The 25,146-nt window shown below is 39.0% G+C and overlaps 1 protein-coding gene across 1 annotated transcript in view; it reads right to left on the bottom strand.

The window, feature by feature from the left end:
- PHEX (phosphate regulating endopeptidase homolog X-linked) overlaps positions 1 to 25,146 on the bottom strand; it is a 97,068-nt gene that overhangs the window by 37,744 nt on the left and 34,178 nt on the right. The window contains exons 10-12 of the mRNA XM_027645828.1: positions 19,234 to 19,327; positions 13,982 to 14,110; positions 10,370 to 10,471 (exon numbers count right to left, since the gene is read on the bottom strand). Of these exons, the coding sequence (XP_027501629.1) occupies positions 10,370 to 10,471; positions 13,982 to 14,110; positions 19,234 to 19,327 (325 nt within the window). The remainder of the gene's footprint in view (positions 1 to 10,369; positions 10,472 to 13,981; positions 14,111 to 19,233; positions 19,328 to 25,146) is intronic.

Consider the following 25,146-nt stretch of genomic DNA (forward strand, 5'->3'; position numbering starts at 1 on the left):
CAGATCAGTGAGCTGAATTACTCACTACTGCATGGAAAGACCCAGCAAGTGCTGGAATTGCACAAGAAAATTTCTGGGGACACACGATGTGGGAAAGGGGAGAAGACTTATGTGATACACTAGTTACCTCCTCCTCTGAATCACATTTTGAAACCAAAGCCTCACTTAGAGAAAACTTACTGACAAGAAAATACTACCTAATACACTTAAAATACCATACAATACATTATAATCCTAGGAAACAAAGAGGAAAAGGGACACAGCAATTCCTAAGCAAACTGTTCACTGGGATTATATGTTCAGTCATAATAGCTACTATCTAGCAAGACAATATTACTATTACTAAGCATAAAGATACAAGCACTTAAAAGTTTAGTAGGACTATCATGGACAGAAGAGCCAGAAAAAGCAACAATCTACCTCCGTGACACTCTTTCCTGTCCTAAATCCCTTTCGCTTCCGGCTCTCTGGAATACTAAGACTCAGTCACTGGTTCCAGCACTGTGATGATAGTTTCACTGGAATTAATTTTTCAGTTTAAACTAATCCCACATTAGATTATCTTTTCTTTTTTTTTTAGCAATAGAACTGGACCAAGTCACAGAAAGTGTGAAATTAGTATATTTATTTTGGTTTTACTGATATAAATATACTAATTGACTGTGATATTTTCACAAGCGTTAACTCCTCAGTTCAATGCAGCAGTACAATTAATAGACCTACTCCTATTTTCTCCTACCATCTTGGTTCCAAACCCATTCTGCTGCCAGCTTTGCTTTAATTTTGCTAGGAAAAAGAAGTCCTTTGCCCATTATATTTGAATGCCATTTTCCATTTGTAACCTCTGTATGACAATAATGATGATTCCATTATTTTGTACAGAATATTATATATAACAGACATAAATTCTGTCTTTCATTAACATAATCATAAGTCTGTAAATTAAACACCTTTCTTTGTGGCATAAAAGAAACACATAAAATATCTTCATCTTTGATTATACAATACATAAGAGCACTTATACTGCAGACCATGACAACCAAGTTCCTGGCAAAGGATGTGTTTAACACCTTATAACACCATTCCTGTCCAAAGCACCTTGGTCAGTTTTAAGGGTCTTTGGATTCTCAGTGGAGCTGAAATGATGTTCATGGTCCAGAAAAAAAGGATGATGTCCAGATATGGAAACGACTCAGCTATGGCATCATGGCACCACACCAGTAGTGACAAGTCTGCTCCAGCATGGGGATTTCTGCACTGGATTCCCCTCTGCACACCTGTGGATCACTTAGGGCATGCCTATGTGTGGACAGCTAGGAGCTCCTCCAGCTGCACGTCAAACAAGCCAGAAGCAAGCGTTGTGGTCTGAAGGCACAGACTACTGTTAGCATCCTGCTGGTATATATATGTCTCATGGTATATGCTGCTAAACTGCCTTTGACAGGGCTCTAACAGCTTGTGCACCAGAGCTAAGCTTGGACACACAATTGGCACTTTAAAAGGCTGTACCTTCTCATGTCTTTATTTTCAGGAAATACTCTATATGTTTTAATACAACTGTGTCTTGAAACAAAAAAAAGCATTAGCCAAATACTCCTCCAACTGAAAATTCTCTTTGTGTTTTGAAATTACCTGAGATATTCTTACTGAATAAATTTTGCATCAGAATCCTAAGGATTTGCAATGGCACAAAAAAAAAGACACCTTTGGCTGGACTTTATTATGTTGGTGAGCTGCAGGAATTATTATGTTGCATTTTTAATAGAAATTCCTTCCTGGATTTGTTTCACTGCTCACCACCAAAGCACCTCATGAGTTGACCCACACTCCCACTTTCATGCCACCTCTTGCTAGAAAAACACCCACCTTGCTGCAAAAATCTTTTCTGCTGTTTTTGTATTAGCTCTGGGCAAGCAGCAAGCTTAACAAAAACCACAGCGCTGGCAAAATGAAAGTCCCCAGGGACCCAAAACCCCTAGTGTGCTGAAGAGTGCACCAAACACTGAGAGAGAGGCAGCCCCAGGGATCGGGGAAGGGCAAGGAAGCTCTCTCCCCATCACAACTGTATGGGATGTGATTTACCACAGTGTTTCTTGTTCAGTTCTATGCAAAACTTTGAATAACCTGTTCCAGAAAGTGACAACTTCTGACCTTAGCCTCTGCTTGCATCAGTTCATATTCATTTAATATTTTCAAGGTTAAGCAAAGGTTGCAGGGCAATTATTTTTTTTTTTTTAATAATGAAAAGCACATGAAAAATTCCCTTTTCATTTCTCATTTCACAAGAGAGCTTCAGCTGCAGTTTAGATACAGCTGGGACAAGACAAGGCAGTGACTCCTTTTAACACTACTCAAACTGGCTCAGGTAGCAATATACAGGACATGGAGATCACCACAGCCAGGAAATGCACGTTTATCGGAAATGGACAGGGAATGCTAATTAAAAACCTGAACGTGCCCTTGTAGACTTCTCCATACAGAGAATGGGTCTCCCATATCTCAATATCTGTTACTGCTGAGCTGGGGAACTACACTGTCTTTGTAATTGTACCTCTACAGGAGACAGGTTTACTTATCAAAACAAAAAAAGATAATGAAAGTTAAAGCTTAAACTGTCTAAGACTTCTAGGGGTGGTAGAGGATCTCTTGCCCTTTGGAAGAATGAATCTGTCTTTCAGCATACCAATGCTTTCATGTTGCATTTCTGCCACAAATCTTCAGATTCACTCTGGTCCCTGAGCATCTGCAGGTGTGTCTGTCCATCTGTCTCCCTTCTTCTATTTCAAGCATGAGATTTGTCACAAGTGTTTTGATGTCACACACCCATTCTGGCCCTATGGAGTTGTGGCAGAGTCTGAAAAATGACAGCTGTGAGATCAGGGTTAAATACAATTTCCTCTCCCTTCACCTGTTTTCCACTATCTGTTTGCACGGTGCTCAGGTTATTAATGGAACTGACATCCCTGCACAACTGAGTGAGCAGTAGCAGCAGCCAGATAACAAGGGAGAAGCTGACAGCAGCAATCTAACCCCAGAGATAAGAGATAAGCAAACATGCCATGGCTATTAGTTTCAACTCTGGCCAGTGGAGAAGAACATCTCCTGTTGTTACTGAACAGGAAAGCCCAGTCCTCCTGAGAAGGTTAAATTAAATTCAAGATGTGAGAGATTATTCTTCAAAAATTAAAGTTGTGATAAGAAATAAATATTTGACTTGAAAAAAAAAAGGCAATGTTAATCTGATGGAAAGCGAAGACCTATATTTATTCAGACAAAAATACTGAACACTTCTACTCTAGAAGGAAAATACCCTACACTCTCTGTATCTTTCAGGTGAAAAAATATCACTCTAAAACTTGGCATTTTCCAAACAGCTATCTCAGTAATGGTACAGGAGTGGTAGCCTAAAAATCCTGACCAAATTCCAAACTAGGTAAGTAGTGACCGCCTTTTCTGAACTTCAATATATTTCAACCTTATGAGGAGACTTGCTCATTGCTCCTTGCAATGCAACTACAAGCAGAGCCTTAAATTTTCGAATACAGACAGAGATTACCTCAGAGGTCTTTTCTAACCTAGTTGATTCTGTGATTCTGTAATTTCAGAACACTCGCTTCCACAAAGGAAAAGTGTGGCCAAGATTCCATTGGCACTCAACTAAAGTACACTTTCCAGTTTAGAAATGATAAGGTTGTTTCAAGAATATATGAATCAAACTTTCTAGTAAAACCAGTAAATTTGGAAGTCAGCAGTCAGCCCTATTGGCTTTTGAACAGGAATGAAGTGTCTATATGCAGTTAGAGCCTTTGGAAATTTCTCCCTCTTTTCTTAGTTCTTCTGAAGTGTGTCTGGCAGCTTCTGTAAGTGCTCTGAAGCAGTCTTACACTTTGTGAAGTTCTCTAAGAAGTGCTGGCCTTCATTCCTGAAAAAGTCTACTTGAAATAAGGGAGGCATTGAGTCTCAGGGCTGGTCCTCTGTCATATTTTCACATTATTTTTCATAGGATGAGTACACAAACCCCACAAGAAACAAAAGGCATTTTTAATTTTTGCAGGGCACCCAGTGACCACTCTCAAGATTGGATGATTTGTCATCTTTTTGAAAAATTAGCATGGCATTGAGCAAGACTAATTTCAGCTCCTGAAGCTGTGGTGCCTGGCCTTTTTGTCTGGGCATGCCTCAGGTCTTAATGAAATGTTATTTTTCAGAACTGTATCTAGTGCATGCCCTGGACAGGCTTTGTGAAGAAAAGCAGGAGGCTCCATTCCGCCAGCATGTATTTCTTGTGCCAAGGTTATACAGAAGCAAAAGTGAGAACAAGCACAGAACAGTCAATGAAGATTCTCTGGTTTCCCCACTACAAGAACACGGGGGGAAAAGGTGACATTTTCCAGACCAGCAAAAGAGATGCTTTCTCACACAGAGCACAGTGAGGCAGTGGAACTCATTGCCTTGGGAAGTTGCAAATGATAAAAATTGTTGTGGGTTCAAAAAGTCATTAGACAAACTCAGAGCAGGAAAATATGAATAAATACAAAGAGATCACTTCTGGCTTAGGAAACAACTGAGCTGCAGATTGTCAGAGGCCAGGAAAGGATAGCAGGAACATGTCCCTTTATGCTTGCCCTGTCCTTACATTTATCTCTAAACATCTGCTAATGCTTGGCCACTGTCAGAAGCAGACATTGGACCTCTGGTCTGAGCAGTATGGCAGTGAAATCACCCAAATGTGAAGAGAGAGAGACCATAGAGAACTGGGAAAGATGGCAGGGATTCAGATAATAGACTGCAGGGCTGGATACGGCCAGTAAGTTCCATCTGAGAAACGAATGGTTTCAGTGGGAGAACCCACGGACACCTACCTCCTTTAAACTACCTATGCTTTGTTAAATCGGGGCTTGTACAGATGGCTCTTGATTTCCTAAGGGCTATTGGCCTAAATTACACTGTGTTATTTAGGGAGGTTTGCTATAGCTCTCTGAAGCAGCAGAACAAACCCTGTAGGCTAAACAAAGGCACCAAACACTGCCCGAGAGAGCCACCTATAGCTGAGTACTGTCCATGTATTTTCCTGTGCTCCTCTTGACTCAGAGAGATGTGAAGAAAACAAATGTTGCATATACAACTTCCTTAGAGAGAAATAAAGCAAAGCAGCATGCAAGTTCAGTAGGGAAAAAATGATTGCACAGTGACCTTGGGATTTGTGCTCCATGACCTAAGGAGGTTAATAATGTTACAGAAAAATCTTACTACAGGAAAAACAAGCTTTTTTGGCTTATCATCCATGTTTTAAAAATAGTACTGCAAAGCAAAAAAAAAAAAAAAAACCAACAACTTCCTAATCGGAAGTTATTCTCTTGCCATATCCTAACAGAATATTTTACAAGAGAACTACAACCTTTCAGAAAACAGGCTTTTGTGTAAAAGTCTTTTTCAAGCCTCCAGTTAAACTCAAGCACAAAGGGCATTTCAGGAAGGAAAAATAGTGATTAATAAAATAATGGTTCCTGCCCAGGAGTGGGAATAATTTAACATCTGAGGGATGATCTTCCACTGAATTATCCTTTGAAGAGAAGCAGCAATAAATCATCATTTTAAAGATGTGAGCCCTCATCACACAAGTTATGTCAATGGAGTTTCAGTTGTGGGTTCTCCATTTTCCCTGTGGCCCACCATGCCAAAACACAGTTGTCAATACTGTTTGGCTGCTGTAGCTGGCTGCAATCTGCACCTTCATTGTAAGGGAAACAAATGGCTATCCCTTCTCTCTCCCCCCACCTCTCATCTGTTATCCCTCTCAGAGGCTGCAAGGTGGCACAGAGATCACCAGGTGCCTGGGCAGCGGACCAGGGATCTCTCTGCTCAGCTTTGGTAACTCACAGACCACATACTCGAAGACTGTTGCCAGACCCACCCTTGGAGCTGCACTCAGTTGAATAATTTCTCTGTTCCTCAAATGAGGATAAAATTTAATGACCCTTACAAAAGTGAGACATTAAAAGGGTGAGAAGAGGAAGCTTCCAGGGTTTTTTTTGTTGGTTTCTTTGTTTGCTTGTTTGTTTATCAGAGAACTCCATTGAAAATTCGGGAAGTTAACAGGTACACTTCAAGCAAATTTGAGATGATAGTCAAATACAGTACAATAAAGCAAGGCTTGAATAGAGCAGAGGAGGAAGGACAGGACAGAGAACATCACAGTGAAGAGCCAAACGCTTGTCTCCGACTCGAGCTCCTTTGGAAGCAGCGTGAGCTCCATCCAGAGAGCTAGGTGAGAACTGCATGTAAAGGCAGAGTCACCTAATCCTGATAAAAACCTTTTTTGTAAGATTGGCCTTCAGATGCTCTGGATTAAATTCATGTTTCAGTCACAGAAAGGAAGGGACAGAGGAAGGATAGAGATAAATTATTAGATGTTATCTCATTATATTGTTTTGTTACAAAGGGAGTGTAAAACCTTAACTCCAAAGTATACAAGGGCTAAAGGGATGATTCTCAGAAATCAAGGCTGCAAGACAATTGTTCCCTATGTCTCTTGGAGTAGCAGATTTGATTCTTTTAACATGGTTTGACTCATCAAATTAGTAGTGTCCTCTCTGAGTAACTTAAAACAACAGGACAGACACAAAGAAAGTCAGACAGAGAAACATCTTGGCGATTAGACGGAGCTGACAAGCCGCCTAAAGCCAAATTCAAGAATCGATTCTACCAGAGGGTGTTTTGTAAGTCCTTTGGAGGTCGATGGTTCCTTTGGTTGCAAGGCATCAGGCTGACAGACAGGTATACAAATCTGGCCTCAGCCAAGCGCAAAAGAAAGGTGGGCATCAGTCAGAAAACAGGAAGCAGAAAACACAAAACAGTGAGTATCTGAATCACAGAGAGGATTTGCAATTAATTCTCCTTCAAAACTGACATGTCATTTACATTACAGTGTTGCCCTCTAAAGATACAATTACCACAAGGCTCTCTATGATCACTGTACAGACACCCAAATCCTGCATTGACTTTATTCTTCTTTCAGAAAATGAGTAAAAAAATTCTTAATGATCCAAATATGCCTTTAGTTAAAGAAACAGCTAAAGACAAATTAAATAGATCACATGCAGCAGGCCCAGTAAACAAAATCACTGCAGGTTTCTGCAGTTCTTTTCTTTTCAGAGCATTTGAACATTTCAAGAATGCAGTGAGATTAAAAATACAGAGGAAAAGCAAAATATATGAATTATGGTCATTTCCACGCAACATATGGTTCTGCCACAGCACTTAGGGCAGGAGCTCTAATTGGCATTGTTATAAGGGATAATGTAACAGTTACTGATGAAAACAATAAAGACCAAGACATTGTTTACCTAACTAATTACTTCCTTTCTTTACTTAATTGATAGAATATAATAGGATATAGAACATTTCAATTGGAAGACACCTACAAGGAACATATAGTCCAACAGCCTGACCACTTCAGGGCCGACCAAAAGTTAAAGAACATTGTTAAGGGCATTGTCCAAATGCCTCACACACACTCACAGGCTTGGGACATTGACCACCTCTCCAAGAAACCTGTTCCAGTTTTCGACCACTCTCTAGGTAAAGAAATGCTTCCTAATGACCAGTCTACACTTCTCCTGATAATGCAACTCTGAACTGTTCCCACACATTTTGTCACCGGATCGCAAGAAGATGACATCAGCACCTCCCTCTCCACTTCCCCATCTCAGGAAGCTGTAAAGACCAATGAGGTGGTGTCTCAGCCTCCTTCTCTCCAAACCAGAACACCCCAAACTCCCTAGCTGTTCCTCACAGGACATTCCTTCCAGCTCTTTCACCAGTCTTGTTGGCCTCCCCTGGATGCATTCAAGGACCTTTAGATTCTTCTTAAGTGGGAGGGCCCAGAACCACACACAGTACCCCAGGTGAGGCTGCACCAATGCTGAACACAGTGGGATGGTCCCCTCTGGTCGTGCTGTGTTTGATGCACCTCAGGATGGGGTTTGCCCTATTGACTGCCAGGGCACACACTGCTGACTCACACTGAGCCTGCTGCTGACCAGCACCACAAGACTCCTTTCTGCAGGTCTGCTCTCCAGCCTCTCCCCTCCCAACTTACACTTGGTGCCTGCTGTTACTCAGTACTTGGTGCAGAATCCAGCATATGGATGACATCAATAAAGAAACATCACTTTTACAGATCTATATAATAAAGTAATACTGGGGGGTTTTTTAGCCAACCAATCTCTGCCACAGAATTCATGTTGTCTGTGCTGCTTTATTAAAGCTTAAATAATAAAAAAGTAAGCATAAAGTGCTGGGCTCATGAGATTTAATTAGAACAATGTAACAGATTTTGAAGTGTCTGTTGTACTATAAACTTTAGAGTTCCCCAGTGAATTATGTGACCATACATGTAGTAATCTATTTCTTGAATTAGAAACATGCTCATCCAAGTGTTCCAGTATCTATCATTAGCAATAAATAATATTTAATAAATATGCACACACTCCATGTCTGGAAATCTACCAAAATGTCTCTCTAGACTCTTTTCTTCCAGACAAGTAGCTGTTTCTGTGAATCTGAAATCAAACTTATAGTTGTACATGCTACCACATAATTGTTGCTGCAACATCTAAGACCTTACATAATACTTGTATCTTACAAGCTTGACCTGGTTCCTAGGTCATTAAACTATAAAATGGTTGTTCAAGTCAGTGAGAATGGATTTAAAGCATTTGCTATTCATTTGCTAGTAGTATGGCTCATAGTATTATTTTTGCTGCACTTCTTGAATTTAGTTTGTCCTACATTATTCAGCCCAGACTCACCCCACTAACTTCAGAAACTTCAGGGAGATGCCTAAATTGGGCGTAAAGTACCATAAGCTTCCAAAATGTGTGTCAGCAGAGGGAAACAGGCATCTCTACTGACCCAAAACCTAACCTACCTTCTGATGAAAACCCTCCTTAAAATGGGAAAGGGAGAGTTTTTCAGGGAATTCATTAGTTTGTGGCAATATTTGTGTTGTTTCCCTAATGAAAGGCAGGTAGCAAATGTTGAACAAAATCATTAAGCAGATTGTTATATAGAAATATCCTTATCAGGGAAATTATTAGAAAATCTTCCCGCTCTTATTTTGCACCAATTTTAACAAATATCTAAATTACAGATCATTATATTTCTAAGGGTATTTCTAGTAAAAAAACCAAGCATAACAGCCAGTAAGAAGTAATAACTGCAGTCCATTTACCACCAGGATAGCAGGAAATAAATGGCATTTTACTATTATTCTCTTGGTATAGAGTTTATTGGTGCATTTATGCAGCTCTATTTCATTTGCACATATATGAAGAGGACTGCTGTATAAAATGTAAATGGCTGTATATGAAATCTAAATCTTTCCAATGATAAAATGTCTCAACAACCTTTTCTTTAGGATTACTAAAAAGCTTTGAAGGCTATGTTTGCTTTTTAATCAAAACACTGCTACTTTCATTCAAACACAGTAAGCAGGAACAGTTCAGCTGCCCTTGTATGTCAATTTTTTCAGAGGGCTCTTACTAATTCACTGATATTCCATTGCCTCAACAAACAAGGACACAGACTTACACAATGCCCTCCACTTGGCTTTTTATATTCTTCTTCCAGTTGCTGCTCTGGGGACAGAGCTCTGCTTTTGGACAACTTTTTTTTCCACACATCACGTGCTGTAAATGTGGGAAGAGAGTGAAAAGGAAGCTCTGAATATATCCTTCGGCCTTCACCTTTACCTCCTGCATTCTGTTGTTCCCCTATCTGAAAGCAATGGGGACAAGTAATGCCATCCTTGATCATAGCACTTCGTAACTGGCATTATTCTATTGGGAAATGGATGTTTAGCTGTGATGGCCATTACACTCTTAAAAGATGGCTTTCAAGGTAGGCACTGGAGAAAGTATGAAACCTGGACTATTCTCATATCCCCGTATAGGCTGGATCCTCTGTCTCCACAGCAAACACCCTCAGCTGTCCCAGATGTTTTAGACACTGTTTTCTGTTTGTAGATTGGTGTGTCCCTGATATCCCACTCAAGATGAAGACCTTGTCAAGAAAAGCCACCGTACAGGTAAATCTGAAACAAGCTCAGAGTCTGCATCAGCCAGAGCTAGATGGGGAAAAATGGAGGCAAGGAAAGAAGAACAAGGTAGGAAAAAAAACATCTTCAGAGAAGTAGGAGCTCAGATAGCTCAGCTTCTAGCAAAACAAATGTGGCACACGTGCCTTCACAAACAAAATGATGAGTAATTAACTGGAACTGCAAGTACAGTCCATGGCATTCTGTTGTAGCTCAAGTCAGATCTTTACCGTAACTGGATTTTACTCATTCAACATTTATATTTGTTACCTTCTCATGAGCTTTTCTTTTTGTTTCAGAGTCCATCCAGTCATTTTCTTTTTCCAACATGTCAATAAAAGCCCAGCGAATTCCTTCTGTCAACTCCTCCATCTGCAAAACATTTAATAAATCCCTCTCCAATAAAATACGTCATGTCAGAATCATTATAAGAAAAGATTTGGTGTACATAGGAGCAATAGATTTGGTTAGATCACAAATGATTTCAAATCAGATGGTATCTGCTGTCCTTTCTTGAAGCCTAATTTCTGTTTTCTCCAGTTCTCAGACACTTCTTCTGAAATTAAGGTTTTTTTCCGTGTTCTTTCCCTTAAGGAGTACCACACAACTAGTTCATTGCTGATCCTTTCATGTCACATTTGTGAGAATATCCATCTTGAAATCATTAAAAATACTGAGAGATTTGTAGTCATTGGGGGAGATTTCTGACCCTTAGGTTCTAGATCACTGGCCCATGCAGAAGGAGCCAGCTGCAAGGTATTTGCACAAATAAAGCCTTTTCCGCAGAGAGAACATCTGTAGCCTTGTTTGGTTTATGTCAGACTAAGAAATGCCTTATAAATACTGCCAAAGAACTGAATTTGGACTGACAGTGCCATGATCCAAATGCAAAGAAGTATCCAAATATTTAGCCTCTATTTAGCTGTATTTGTGAAGTATTCCTACCATTAACTTACTGCAGGGATAGAAGCCCTGGCTCCCAACACTGAGTAGCCTTAACTGCTTCTGTGGTCTTGAACCACCAGTGACAGCTTACATCTGTGCAAAGCTAGGAAAACCTGCAACTATTTTAGCTTGGCTGCTTCTTCAGACAACTCTACAAAGCCACAAACATGTCATAAGCAAGTAAAAGAAATAATAATAGAACTGTTTAATGAGAACACACACTAAGAAAACCTTGAAATGACAGAAAACAATAATTGTAATGGCTAAGAGATGAATTATATGAGTATAAAAAGCCCTCATGCCTATGCATCAGTCTGGAAGTCCAGAAAGGTGTACACAACCAGCTGCCTCTATTTATATCAACAGATGACCCTCATGACAGACAGCCACTGAGAATACCATGAGAGTGAGGCAGTTAGGGGGATCAAGCTGTTGCCTGAGTCCTTTAGCACAAATCAAACCAGAGCTGCAATAGCATAAGATATGACAGATAACCATTAGATGAAGACTTATTGGAGTTTTGTGTTACCAGTTCTGTTACATTTAAAAATAATGAAAGTAGCAGAGATTTATATAATTTTATTCTATAAATCTAGTAGTTCAGAAATGTCATTAAAAGCAGGGACTAAACCCTGGAAAGTAACATTACCTTTAGCTAAATTGTCATTTATGTATCAGATGTGTATTTTAATCTGGAACTGTCCTTTATCTGTGGTGCAGTCAGACAAAACACAGTAAAATTCCTTTGATTATTCATTTTTTCCTACCCTTTTCAAAAAAACATTTTCTTATGTTTAGTGGCAATATGGTATAACTGGAGCAGGTCTAGCATTAAATATGACTAAAGAGTCAACATTCACAGTAAACTGCATCCCAGGGAATAGGGCAACTTGAAGATATTGATGACAGAGCACTGACTCAATTAACTTAGTGCACTAATGAGGTGAACTCTCTGTATTTGGAGCTTACAAGTTCAAACTCAAACTCTGCAGCTGGGCACTAGTGTATACTTAGGCTTTATGCAGCAGCTGTAGCTGCAGGGGGCAGGGGGAGAAACCTATTCCTGCTATCAAAGTTATTACTGAAACTGCTCAGGCGTATCTGTAAGAAACACTGCAGGCATTCTGAGTTAGAAACAGTGCTATATTTAGACACAAATAATGTCTTTCTTGATAAAAGGAGAGAAGTATCTAAGGTATGAAACATTAATCACAAAACATGGGGGGAAAAGGATCCATATTATCCATAACTGAGGATTTGCTTATCACAGACAGATATATGCCATATATGCCATGAACCAGAAAAAAAAAAAAAAGAAAAAAAAAAAGAAGAAAGAAAACCTATACAAATAAGAGTGCTTTACTCACATGCTTCCTTAAGAAAGAGAAATAGAACTGAAAACCAGTGAAATGAAAATGATAACACCACAAACTATTAACTTGAAAAGCACACTTCTAAATGGAATGCAACAAATTTCACCTGTATCTAATTTTATCTCCATGGGCAGTTCACTTTAAGGCTGAATGTTGTGACCTACACTATTAATTTTATATGCACTTCTCTCTGTGGATGCTACTGTGAACTTAGACTTGATAATTTTTCAAAGCTTTGGTCGAAAAGGAATATACATGCTAAGAAGCATTCCAATTAGGTCACGTTTCAACAGAAAACCATTCTCTTCTCTATCTGCTTCTCAGAATTTTACCTCACATATACAAAGATGAAAAAGTTTCCACTCCCTCCATAAAGTGTACATTTCTTACACTCCAACTCTTCCCACTTATCCTGTGCAGATATCGTACTGTATATTCCTGACATATTTTTGCCATGAAATGGCCAAATAGCACATTACAAGCTATCAAGAAGCAGAAGATTGAAAAGCTGGATCTCAGAGAGGAAGCTCCAGCTGAAGGCAAGTAGCAAAAGAAATGCAGAACCTGAGAGGAAAACAGACGACAAAGATTTGGACAAGCCAAACAAGTGTGTGCTGTCTAAAATGGAATCCTTCCCTGACAAAGCAGCCAAAGTAGATAAAGTCAAACAGACAAACTTAGGCTACTTAGCCAGGGCAGTGTGGGGCTAGCACAGAGCTGTTGCTCCCAGCACATGATGCTATTTTACATGTTTCCTAAATGGTTTTGCCTCTCCTGCACGGAGAGCTAAGTTCAATGACTAAATTAGTTAAATTAAAACTGATTATTGTTGGAAAATCAATGGCAGTAAAAGCAAATATTGGAAAACCTCATAAGAAAAACATGAACTGAAAATCAGTCAGAAACTATTGTGAAGGGTAATTAATTTGAATGTATTATTAAAAGAAGGGATAAAGGAGCTATCTTTGAAGTTTAGAATGAAGACGAACAATCCTCTGGACTCAACAGTGTGGAGTTCAGTGAAACAGATTTGATTCACTCTCACCATGTGGCTTTAAGCTTCCCTTAATTGGGCCAGACATCATTTACATGTTTCTTGCTTAGATTACAGGTGTAGCACAGTCACAGCTTTCAAAGAGTAGCCCTGAAGCAGAGCAATCTTGACCAGTTTTTTAATTAGTCAGTAAAAGCTTTACCATAATGAGTTACTCTAGCTATACTAAACCATTTTTCATCAATGCTCCTCACTCCATTCCTGAACAGCCTGGCTGTCATTTACACCATTTAACAGTGTTCAGCCTGGTTTTGATGTGGCTACGTATTTGTCTGAAGGGATGCAGATGGAAAGAATGGACAGTACCCACATGGGCAAAAAGTTAACATTTCATCAAATTTGTTCCACTTTCTCATTTTCTCCTTCTCCTTCTTTTTTTTGTTTTTTAATTCAATCAAAGCATTTTTAGGAATCTTATCTCTTTTTAAGCTTTGATCTAACATCAGAGGCAATTTGTGAGGAGGAAGCCACTAATCGAAAGTTTCTAGACAGATGTTGCAGAGGACTCACCATCTCTTTCTTGTCTTCTTGAAAATGGGCATTCACAAACATCTTACCCACAACGTAGGGGAGTGCATTTTCAACAAGGTCCACACATTTATCCCACTGAGGCAGCAAAGTTGTGGTTCCATGGATCACCTGTTGGCAGGGGCCATAACATCATACAGTTTAAGAAGTCTGCACTCACATACAGTATAGTCTAAAGCATATTTGTCAAATAGCTACCAAAAGGAAAAACAATGATACATTACAGTTATTTCTACTTTCATCAAGTGGTATGGCAAATCTTTTGAACACCCCAAAACAGCTGTAAGATTTTAAACTTAGGAACGGTACAATGGTAATGACTTAGAGAGGCTAGACTTAGAGGGTTAGTTATAGGAAGACATTCCCAAGTGCTAAATTTAGACTAATCTTGGTATTCTTTCTGTGTCAAGTAGAGAGACACTTTCCTATAGAAAATCCCTGCTGTATCTCCTGGAAAAGGTTCTCTCTTCACTGCCTAGGTGAGAAGCCTAAGGAGATTGTCCTCATGAAAATTAGGTTAGTCCTTATGAAACACCTCTTTCAGAGCCCTCACTGCCTTGAACTAATGATGTCTAGCATCAGTAGGTACATGTCATTTACCTGTCCAAATGCTTTCACCATAATTCATGTAAAATAGTTGTTTTCAGTTCCTTTCCCAAACAGAGTATTTACAGGAAAAAAGGAGGTTTGAGCCATCAAGAACACTGAATATATGTCTGTCCCTCCCCCCAAAAAAATTAAACATCATTCCATATCGTAGTAGAAAAATGTGGGTAGAACAGCCTGCATATTTTACTAAAGGAATGGTCATTAAACACACACTTTCAGGTCTGATGATGTCCCTATACCACCACACATGAGCTTCAAAAGAGGCATAGTCAAGAATGGTCAGCACACCAATGAACAAAGCAAAATAGAACTCAAGAACATTTGCTGTCTTGGTTTCTGTTTCTCACAGGAAGAATGTTGTTGCTGTGGATGCTTACTCAGTTACATTACATTTGTTTGTCAAGGTAGATCCTGTAAAAAACCCTACACACAACAAAATACAACATGGGTCATGTAAGCAATAAGCAGCATTGATTTAAGAAATTTTTGTTATTTTCAAGGTTCAAAGTGTTCCCTTTCCACTTAAGGAACTTATACTTTTCCACAGAGAACAAGCAAAATTCCAGTCTAGTAGTAAACACCTGTCAGCTGTGTAAAAGGAGAGTATAGTCAACATCAGACCAGATCACGTAGGATATGAATTTTGGCCTCTCACAGATTATACAAGCCTCTTAAGCACTTATTTTGCAGTTTCTGAGCCTCTTTTTTTCCCCATTATTCTCCTCCTTCGAGCACAAGATTAGATATCCAGCAAAACTGAAGGGTTTAGATTTGTTTGGTTTTTTTTTTCAACAGGAAAAGATTTCATTGGAAAATTCCAAAGCAGCTTAACCCTCGGCCACTGAAGGTGAGATATTTTGGTTGTTCAGAGATTGATTTTCCCTATCATATTGTCTGTAATTAAACTTAATCAATGACTCACTTAAATACACTAGTGCATTGCATTTTCAAATGATTTTTATTAATAGTGTATGTGAAGTAATAGATTTTCAATGACAGAGAGTACACTGCTTCTATAAAAAAACATATTAGCCAAATCAATATATAACATGATATTATTTTCTAAACAGAGCCAAATTTGAAAATCAACTCCTTTTCCAAATTCTTCAACCTTCATAAATAGCACAACACTTGAAAAACATATAAGAAAAAAAGAGAGAAGAAAATTTCCTTCTGGGGTCACAGTAAACCCACAATGGAGCTTTTTCCTGATGCAGGGGGAAGAAGGGGAATTATGGCATTAGTCATCAGAGCTTGAAATTCCTTTCAAAAGCAGCCATTGAAAGAGCCAGGAGACAGAGCTGGCTTTTAGACTGTGACATACTATTATTACAACATGATAATTATCATCATTTTGAGGGAGGCTTGACTGTAAAGAGGACATAAAGGCAGCACAGGCTGTGAGACCAATAAAAATAGAGCTGAGAGGAATAGATTATATCTCACAGCTGGTTTATTGGTATTTATGTTACAACAGCCAACAAGAACTCCCTCAAATGGTCCTCCTAATATTAATGTACCACTCTAAAACACAGTACTCCAGGTAGTAACAGTGACTATAAATAGCAGGTTTCAAGCCCTCCCAGTCAATTCAATGCTTCACAACACAATTAACCAATCTCTTCCCCAGGTGCCTCTGCACATTTACTAGGTCTCAAAGCACCACTGTAGAGGAGCTGCTGATAGTTGCTGACGTGGTTCTCAAAGCACTTTCTCTGGAGTCAGCAGGTTTGTCCAATTTCTCAATCCGAAGCTTTTTTGAAGTTTCATCGTGTCTTTTCCCTCTCTTTGCAAAGATTTTAAGGTCTTGATGCCATAATTTCTACATATAAGTTGTAAAAGCCACTAATAGAAAACTAAAACCTGGTGAAAAAAAATATTATGCTTATGATAGGTGTGGCTGACTGAATTAATGAAACAATGCATGTATAAAATATATCCTTTCCTTTAAGGGTCACTGATTCATCTCATGGTCATGTCTTTTCAATAGCCATTCAATCTTTCATTCACTTAACTGGCAAGAGGTTGGTGGGTCCTTCTTATGATCCTAAAGTGACTTTAGTTTTCCATACTCTGACTGGACAAATCTATTCAACAAGGCCTTTGCCTTGGACTCCATTTCTCATGTTATTTCTGCTGACCTGTGAAGTCTGTTCCACTGAGCTGTTTACTCCACTTAAATTTAGCTATTAACTATTAGCTACTGCTGTTTACTGTACTTAACAAAATCTCCATCTCCAGGTCCCAGGGGGAGATAATGGGAATGAGCTGCTGACTCACTGCCCTTAGGGTGCTGTAAACTTTCACAACCATTTATGTGGTCAGAATTGTTTAATTTATTCATCAATGACTTGGATGAAGGGGCAGATGCCTCCTCATCAAGTTCACTGATGACACAGAGCTGGGAGGAGTGGCCAATACCCCAGAGGGCTGTGCAGCCCTTCAGAAGAGCCTTGACAGGCTGGAGAAATGGGCAAAGAACAGTTTGAAATTCAAGGGTAAATGCAGAGTACTGCACCTGGGGAAGAATAACCTGCTGGGAGCTGACCTGCTGGAAAGCAGCATTCTCTGTGGAGAAAGACCTGGGCATCCTGGGGGACAACAACCTGTCCATGAGCCAGCAGTGCCCTTGTGCACCAGAAGGCCAAAGGTATCCTGGGCTGCATTAGGAAGAGCAGTGCCAGCAGGCTGAGGGAGGTGATCCTGCCCCTCTGCTCAGCCCTCGTGAGGCCACACCTGGAGCGCTTTGTCCAGTTCTGGGATCCTCAGTACAAGAGGAGCGCCTGGAGCAGGTCTAGTGGAGGGAGACAAAAATGAATAAGGGAATAGAACATCTCTCTTATGAAGAAAGGCTGAGGCAGCTGGGCCTGCTCAGCCTCAAGAAGAAATGACTGAGGGGACCTCATCAGTATCTGTAAGTATCTGAAGGGAGGGTGTTAAGAGGGTGCAGTCAGGCTCTTCTTGGAGGTGTTAAGAAATAGGACAAGAGGTAACAGGCAGAAACTGATACACTGAAAGTTCCACCTGAATATGAGGAAGAACTTCTTTACTGTGTGGGTGACCATGCACTGGAACAGGTTGCCCAGAGAGATTGTGGAGTCTTCCTCACTAGAGATATTCAAGAAGTGTCTGGATGCAATCCTCTACCATGTGTTATATAGGATGGCCCTGCTTAAGCAGGGAGATTGAACCAGATGACCAGCTGTGGTCCTTTCCAACCTTACCCATTCTATGATTCTGTGACAGCCTTGATGAGACTATTAATAACCACTGAATCAACTTGAATTAAATTTCTCCCTAAACTTCTGGAGAAAATACCCAGAGAAGTGACAGTTCCTAGTCACCATATTAAAATGCACAGTGTTCAAAGCTTAACATTTCCTTTCAGGAATTTTTCTGGCCATTATATAATTCAATGTAACTCAGTATTATGCTGCAGACTGGCTGATGGCCAGCATCAATCTATCTTACCTGACTAGCAAGGAATGTCCCAGGAGGGGACACACTTACAAACATGTCACTGTGGTTCTGACAGCCAGTTTCATTTTACATGAAGGAAACAGCACCTTTAACAAGACTGATTTGAATATGATTTCAGAAGTATAAGGGACTGCCTTTCCTGTGCAATTTCTATCAGAAATCTCTTGGAGTTTATTTTTAGGTATGTGATCAGCTCAGAACAATTCCAGTACTATCCAAGGAAAGACATTACAGGTGCTTCAATTAGTCACTTTCATGCCTCACCAGGGAGGACAGAACACCCACACCTCCTGTACCACATCACTGCCAGCATCACGCCAGCCTCCTATTATCATGATGTCACCAAACAGCTAATTTTCATAATAGCAAACAGAGTTCACCATCTAAAGTGGCTTGGAAACGAGACAAAGTACCAATCCGTTTCAGTTTCATTTTTAGTTTACTTAAAGAACCCTCACACTGCCCACAGGATTACCAAAGTGGCTTTCTATTCAGGGTTCACTCAGGCAAATACACGTGTTTTACATAAATGCCCATATTACTTAATAGATAATTAGTTCTGCTCTCATAGCTTGTGGCAGTCTTCTGGTTCTTCCTCATCCCCAAGCTGGAAGACAACTGATCACCTTCTTTGTGGAAATTGCTCATGTATGGATGTGCTAGAGCTCATGTAAAGTTGGTATTAGAGCATGAGAGAGGTTTGAGCAAGCTTAAAAATGACCTGAAATCTTAAGATTTCTGTTTTACCACAGCTATATTCACACATGGACAAACAGTAAGTTTATCAAAAAGTTAAGGTTTTGGCCAAATGGTTTTGGCCTGCAGGAATAGCATAGGTCACAGCCCACATGACCTAAGTCAAAAATGTTCCAGCTTTCAAGTTTCTGCAAAAGAAGACTAAGATTTTTTAAGAGTAGGTCCCAAAAGTTGTTTCACTTACTCTAAAAGACATTTCTTTTAGTGTCATATACAAAAATACGTATGTCAATTGTTTCAGAGTTAGTCTTCAACAAAAAAAAGTAAATTTGAGAACTTCATCCAGCATAGAAAACATTTTGTGTTTTACAAAAATATAAGCAAGTATAAGGGTAACCAATAGTGTCAACACTAATACCATTTTAAATGCTATGAATGCATTAACTTACCCGAGAAAATTCTAGCCACCGATACTGGAAACGTCTGCTGAGATTAAATAACCTTGAATAAACCATCCTCCACACCAGGTAGTTGGCAAGAGTCCTGTTAAATCAAAAATATTTTTATCAGACATCTAAACACATATGATATACCACATAGCACTCAGAGAAATATCTCTACAAACATTTCACCTCAGTGGTGGAAATTTCACCTTGGAAGTTAGTGATTGATGACCAAATCGATAAAGCCCAATTACACAGGAGAATCTGTATGATTGCAACCAGTTATTATGTAATTTCACCATGATAACCATGTTCTAGGGGTTATTTATAACAAGTCTATCACCTTTTATGTCATTTTTAGGTAGTCTTTTCCAAAAGGCAGCTTTCATTTTCCTTAGAAGTGACAAGAACTGTGTTATAATAATAGTTGCATAAAAGTTCTATCCACAGATAAATGATTTTTCTTTTGTAGATCAAAGTGAATGTTATCTCTCCTCATTAGTAGGGCACATAAATGGTAACAGAGTAGATAACAGTCCATCCCAGATACATTATCATTATCTCATATTTGTATCTTTCATTAGAAGTTATCAATATGCTTTAAAATTTCCACTCCTCTCAGAGTTATTAAAGTATTACCACTCTTATTTTGTCAGATAGATAATTGAAATACCAAGAAAGAGAAGTCTCAGTAACAAAAATCTCCTAAGAATTGAGGCCGAGAGAGCCAGGAAGAGCTTGTTTAAAATTCCCAGGAGACCTGACATCCATGCCCTTCTCTAAAACTTCAAGCACCTGACTGGAGGATTTATCTAGTCTAGACTTATCTCTTCCCCTGTTCAGCAGTGGCTGTATGAGGTAAAGGTGCATTCTGAAATATGCAATTCAACTCTAAACAGTCTCGAAACAAATCCAGTAATGGCCTACACATATTATTCTCATCTTCTCTTTTACATAACATGTTTTTTCAAGGATAGTCATTGTTTTAAAGCTATGGATATCCAAACATCATTTGCTCTACACTGGGATATACATAACATTTTGGGTAGGCCATAGACTTTTCCATAGATAGGAAAATTGCTTCTTTGCAACCAAAGATGCTGTTATGGACCGTCTGAACAACACCCCCACCTCTAAAAATCCCATTTCTGCAATCTCTCATTGCCAGAGGTGTGGGGCAATGTAGCTGTTGCTACACTGTCACTCCATTAGCTTCATTCACAGACACATCCCATACGTTTCCCTCCTCTGAATCATAACATGACATAATAAACACACTTCGTGGGCATGTTGTGTTTTCCTGAGACATAACTTCAGTTCTCCCTCTAACCAAGCTCCAGTCCACCCACACAAAGCCTTCAGCTCAAGATGCGTTATTGCATTTCTCACTATGGGCATATTCCCTCTTTTAGTATACAGATATATCATATAGTGCACCTAAATGCCCACAATAATCATAAAACAGATCTGAAAAAGCTTTTTAGCATGAATAATGTACATTTATAAGACAGTACATGTTGCAAAAGCCAAAATAGTTAGCTCTGCTTAGACGATCAAACCATTTTGAGATAATGCTTTGGGTCATTAAAAATTCATTTCAAACTGTGAAATACCAGAAAGTACAGAATTTCCCCTTAACAAATTTGTGACAATGTGGAATTTTCTCACTCAATGGCAAGTGAAGCACCCTAAAAACACTCAGCTCTCATTTTTTTTGTAAATTACTCAAACTCTATAAACCTCACAACTATCTGCCTCAGATACTTCAACAGAGCTGTGAAGAGCATCCATGCTCCTGCATCAACTACTGTGTGTATCTGAAACAGGATATATGCAAGTCCTACAGATTAAAAGGTTTAAAGATTTAATTTTTATCAAAAGTCTTAGGTAAAAAAACTCATCTAAACAGATCACTATCATAGACAATTATGTATTACAATTTGGTGCTTAATTGCAACCAAAAAATCAATTCTCTCTTCTATGTGCTTCTTGTTCTCATATAGTGATGTTTGTCCTTACATTTGAGTTGGGGAACCTCTCCCAGATTGGTAGTGAATGAAAGACTGAAATTTGTAAAGGATGAGTCTCAAAAAGGTGACTTATTGAAAGACAAAAATATCAACAAGAATTCAGAAATGTTTGTGCCAGACATAAGTAATGAAAGCAGCTGACAGTTGCAGTAAATATCTCACAATTAATTGAGGTTTGTTTTAACTTGAGAAGGAAAAGGCTGACACATCCTAAAGCCAAGCTGTCTGATGAGACTAATAATTCCTGAATGTAATCACACTAGGATCCACTGATTCATACAATGCATAAAACAGGAAGGTTTCACTTCAAAGTGCAGAGTTATGTTTATTTGCTGTGTGGGTGGGCAACAGGGGGAAAGGTTGAGGGGGTTTGTTGTTGTTACATGTCTGAGGGGTAGTGTTCTTTAGTTTGTTTTTTAGAACTATATAAAATTTATCTGAATTTGTTTATGAATTTTGGGGATGATTAGTTTACCTTTTAGGCTGACTGTAAAATTTCAAATCATGTTCATCTTCAGTTGGTTTAAGAACTGACACATTTTGTTTACAAAATGCTTTCTGTGCTTATCTTTGGGTGATTTCCATCCCAGTTTCACAAATAAGTTCACTGAGGATCAGATAAGTTAACCTTTACATATGGAGCAAAATCCAACACAAAAATAAAACATAAAAATCCTCTCTGCTCTTTCAATGAGACCAGAGCATTTGTTGTTATAACCTTTCAGAAGAGTACATAGCCCTCTATTTTAACTTCCAAATGGCTGTTACAGAAAGTGTAGGCTCAGTCTTAACCAATATGACCATTATTGTGACACACACTCCCAAAGGAAGTGGTAGGGAACTTGTTTGTTGGGACAGTTAAATTTGTAACAGTGCTTATGAATATTTACTAAAGTACTCTATGTCCTGTCTGGGAATAAAGTAGGTTACTCATGTAAAATTCTGTGAGTTTGCAACATTTTAATCAACAGTCATGGTAGCAATTAAAGAGGACAGATTTAATATGAGATAGATGGGCAAATTAATTGACATTTTAAGAAAAAGATTCCTTTCACAAATTTTAGATCTGTTTGAAAATTGTATTTAGAATTGAGTCACTAATCAAATTACAAGTACTGAAAAACTTCTGCCTTATTGCTAGAGGCACTAGTTCAAGTTAAATTATTTTAACTTCTCTCTCTAATTTTATTCAGAGGCTGGACCAGAAAGGAGATCTAGTGCCTCCACCCCTCTCTAAAGACAATTCCTCATATGCTATAGGAATTAAAGTACTTGTCAATTAACAGTATCAGGCTGCAAAGATAGGGTAAGGTAAGACAAAGGAAAAAGGGGCTACAAGCAAACTGGAAAGGGACTTTTCACAAGGGCATGTAGTGATGGGGCAAGGCTTAAAACTGAAAAAGGATAGATTTATCTGATAATAGGAGGAAATTCTTGACTGTGAGGGGGATGAGGCACTGAACAAGTTGTCCAGAGAAGTTGTGGGTACCCCATTCCTGGATGTGTTCAAGGCCAGGCTGGCCTTCCCCTTAAGGGTGGGTCACAACAACGGGGTTTTGAGCAACCTGGTCTAGTGCAAGGTGTCCCTGTCCTCAGTAAGAGGGTTGATACTAGATGATCTGTAAGGTCCCTTCCAACCCAAACCATTCTATGATCCTATGAAACTAGTTATCCATTCCGATATCTGTAAGAATGATAAAGCTGTTTCTTTCAGCAGCTGCAAACATCTTCAAAAAGAATGCAATTTACAGTGTCCTATTTATGGTTCACATAAAGCACCAGCACACAGATAACAGGGGAGGACTATAAGGGGCTCCTAACTGGTGCCAGCACAGCTCTATCTCCCCCGTCACATGGCACAGCTGTTCCGGAGCTCTGCTGTTGCTCATTTATATCACAGCTACATACATACACCTCTTCCTCCTGTAACAGAGATAAACCCCACTAAAAATTAGTCAGTACCCCAAAAAAATTGAAGGAATCCCCGAAGACTTCTTGTGAAGAAACTGTGACTTACTTCAGCACTGAACACATGACATGACTTAGGATAGCTATCCCAGAGCTGATGAACACTCCTGCAGGCTAGTTGCTCAGCTTCTTGGGCAGCTTGTTATGGAGAGCCATGCTCCTTGACTGGAGTTGCAGCAGTACCCTGGCTTGGGAACTTCAGACAGATCCCTGAACCACACTGCTGCACCAATTTCAAGCTCCACACAGTAATTTGGTTATATGCAGTTAAGTAAAATTCTACTAAATTCACTCTACACCGTGCCAATGTACTACCTTCTAATAATATTGCCATATGAATGATTTCATGATTCAAGATTGCTCAGCAGGTTCTCTGAGGGAGAAATTTTTAATACAATGATTTTGAGTCCATATGACTTAACACCTCCAACACAGAGAATTGCCTCTGTAATCAGACAATTTTCACTCCATTCTTCCCTCCACTTGAAACAAACTTCATGGAGTACTTTACCAGATCACTGGGGCATGAACCATCTTTTTGTGACATTTTGAATTGTACCCATGCTAGTAGGATGCTCATCTGGGAATAGGATACACAAGGCATTGGAATAAAAGTATAGTTTAGGGATAGATTTGTAACTGAAAAGAATATGAACTTTGTGAAAGTACCTGTGTTTCATAATGACACTGCATCTCCTGAAACGATGAGAATTTAATTCACATTCTAAACACTGAAGCAAATCTAAAGATTTACTAGGAATTTGATTGGTATAGATATTTACAGTAACAAATAAAATTCATAGGTGTTTACATTTACTTAACCTTTAAAATATCATATGGAGAATGACAAATGAGATTACCTAAAAGAAAATATCCTTGTTAAGCTTTCAGAGTTCACCCTGACCTCATCCTTAGGAGTTCACATTAAGATGACTTCCTAATTTTCTTAGGCCAGATAACAAGGTTACTTCTGGAGCACATTCTGACATTTGAAGTAATGAACATTATCACCTAATAGATAAACATGATCTTTGTTATCACGCAAGGGCTGTTGGGATGCATTTTACACACAAGAATTTGAAGCCTGCTTGGGTTGAGTTTAAGCACTATTTGCCATTTCTAACACTTTAGGATGCAAATTGCTTAAGGTAAGACTGGACAGAAAATGCCTAAGCCATTATCTGCTACAACATATGCAGTGGGAATCTACTGGAATGAGAGATTACTTTTGCCCAATCCCTTTCTCCCAACCTGTGGGGCCAGAAAGTTGGTCTCCAGCTTTGCTGAAGACAGATGTTGCCATTATTTCTAGCCATTACTACGGCCTCCTTCTGCCATGACACACAGGATGGCTTAACTTCTCTTGAATACTCAGATTTTCCCTGAATAAGAAATTACTGGAAAAAAGTCTCCAAGTATTTACTCCATAGTTACAGAATATATTTGCACGTAACTCTACCTGTATACTGGGAATAACTAATTCTCTGCTGTCTTGCTAGATGTGCATCCTCTAAATCACTGCTTTATCCCCACTGGTGTAACTAACTTTGAGATAGAAAGCATAGACAGCCCAAATAATTTAAAAGACTTTCTTCAGTAGATTAAGATTGGTGGCACACTAACGGTATTTGTCTGAATTTTATAAAGAAAGGATATTTGATGATCTGTACTCAGATCAGTAATTTTTATTTTTCTTATTGTTTGATGTGTGTGCTATTTTTACAGGTACCATGAATTGATGTAAGCATTCCATCACTAGAGACATAGAGCAACAATATAAGAATAACTCTTCTGAATAAGGTTTTTTGGTGGTTTTTTTTTTCTGAAGCATACTTTTAGTTGTGATATTGTACAATCAGCAAAGATTGATATTTGGAGACAGCAGCTTAACAATATTTTTTTAAAAGTTCAGCAACATGCC

The sequence above is a fragment of the Corapipo altera genome, unplaced genomic scaffold (genome assembly GCF_003945725.1).
Source record: "Corapipo altera isolate COAL_440 unplaced genomic scaffold, ASM394572v1 0, whole genome shotgun sequence".
NCBI classification, from domain to species: domain Eukaryota; kingdom Metazoa; phylum Chordata; class Aves; order Passeriformes; family Pipridae; genus Corapipo; species Corapipo altera.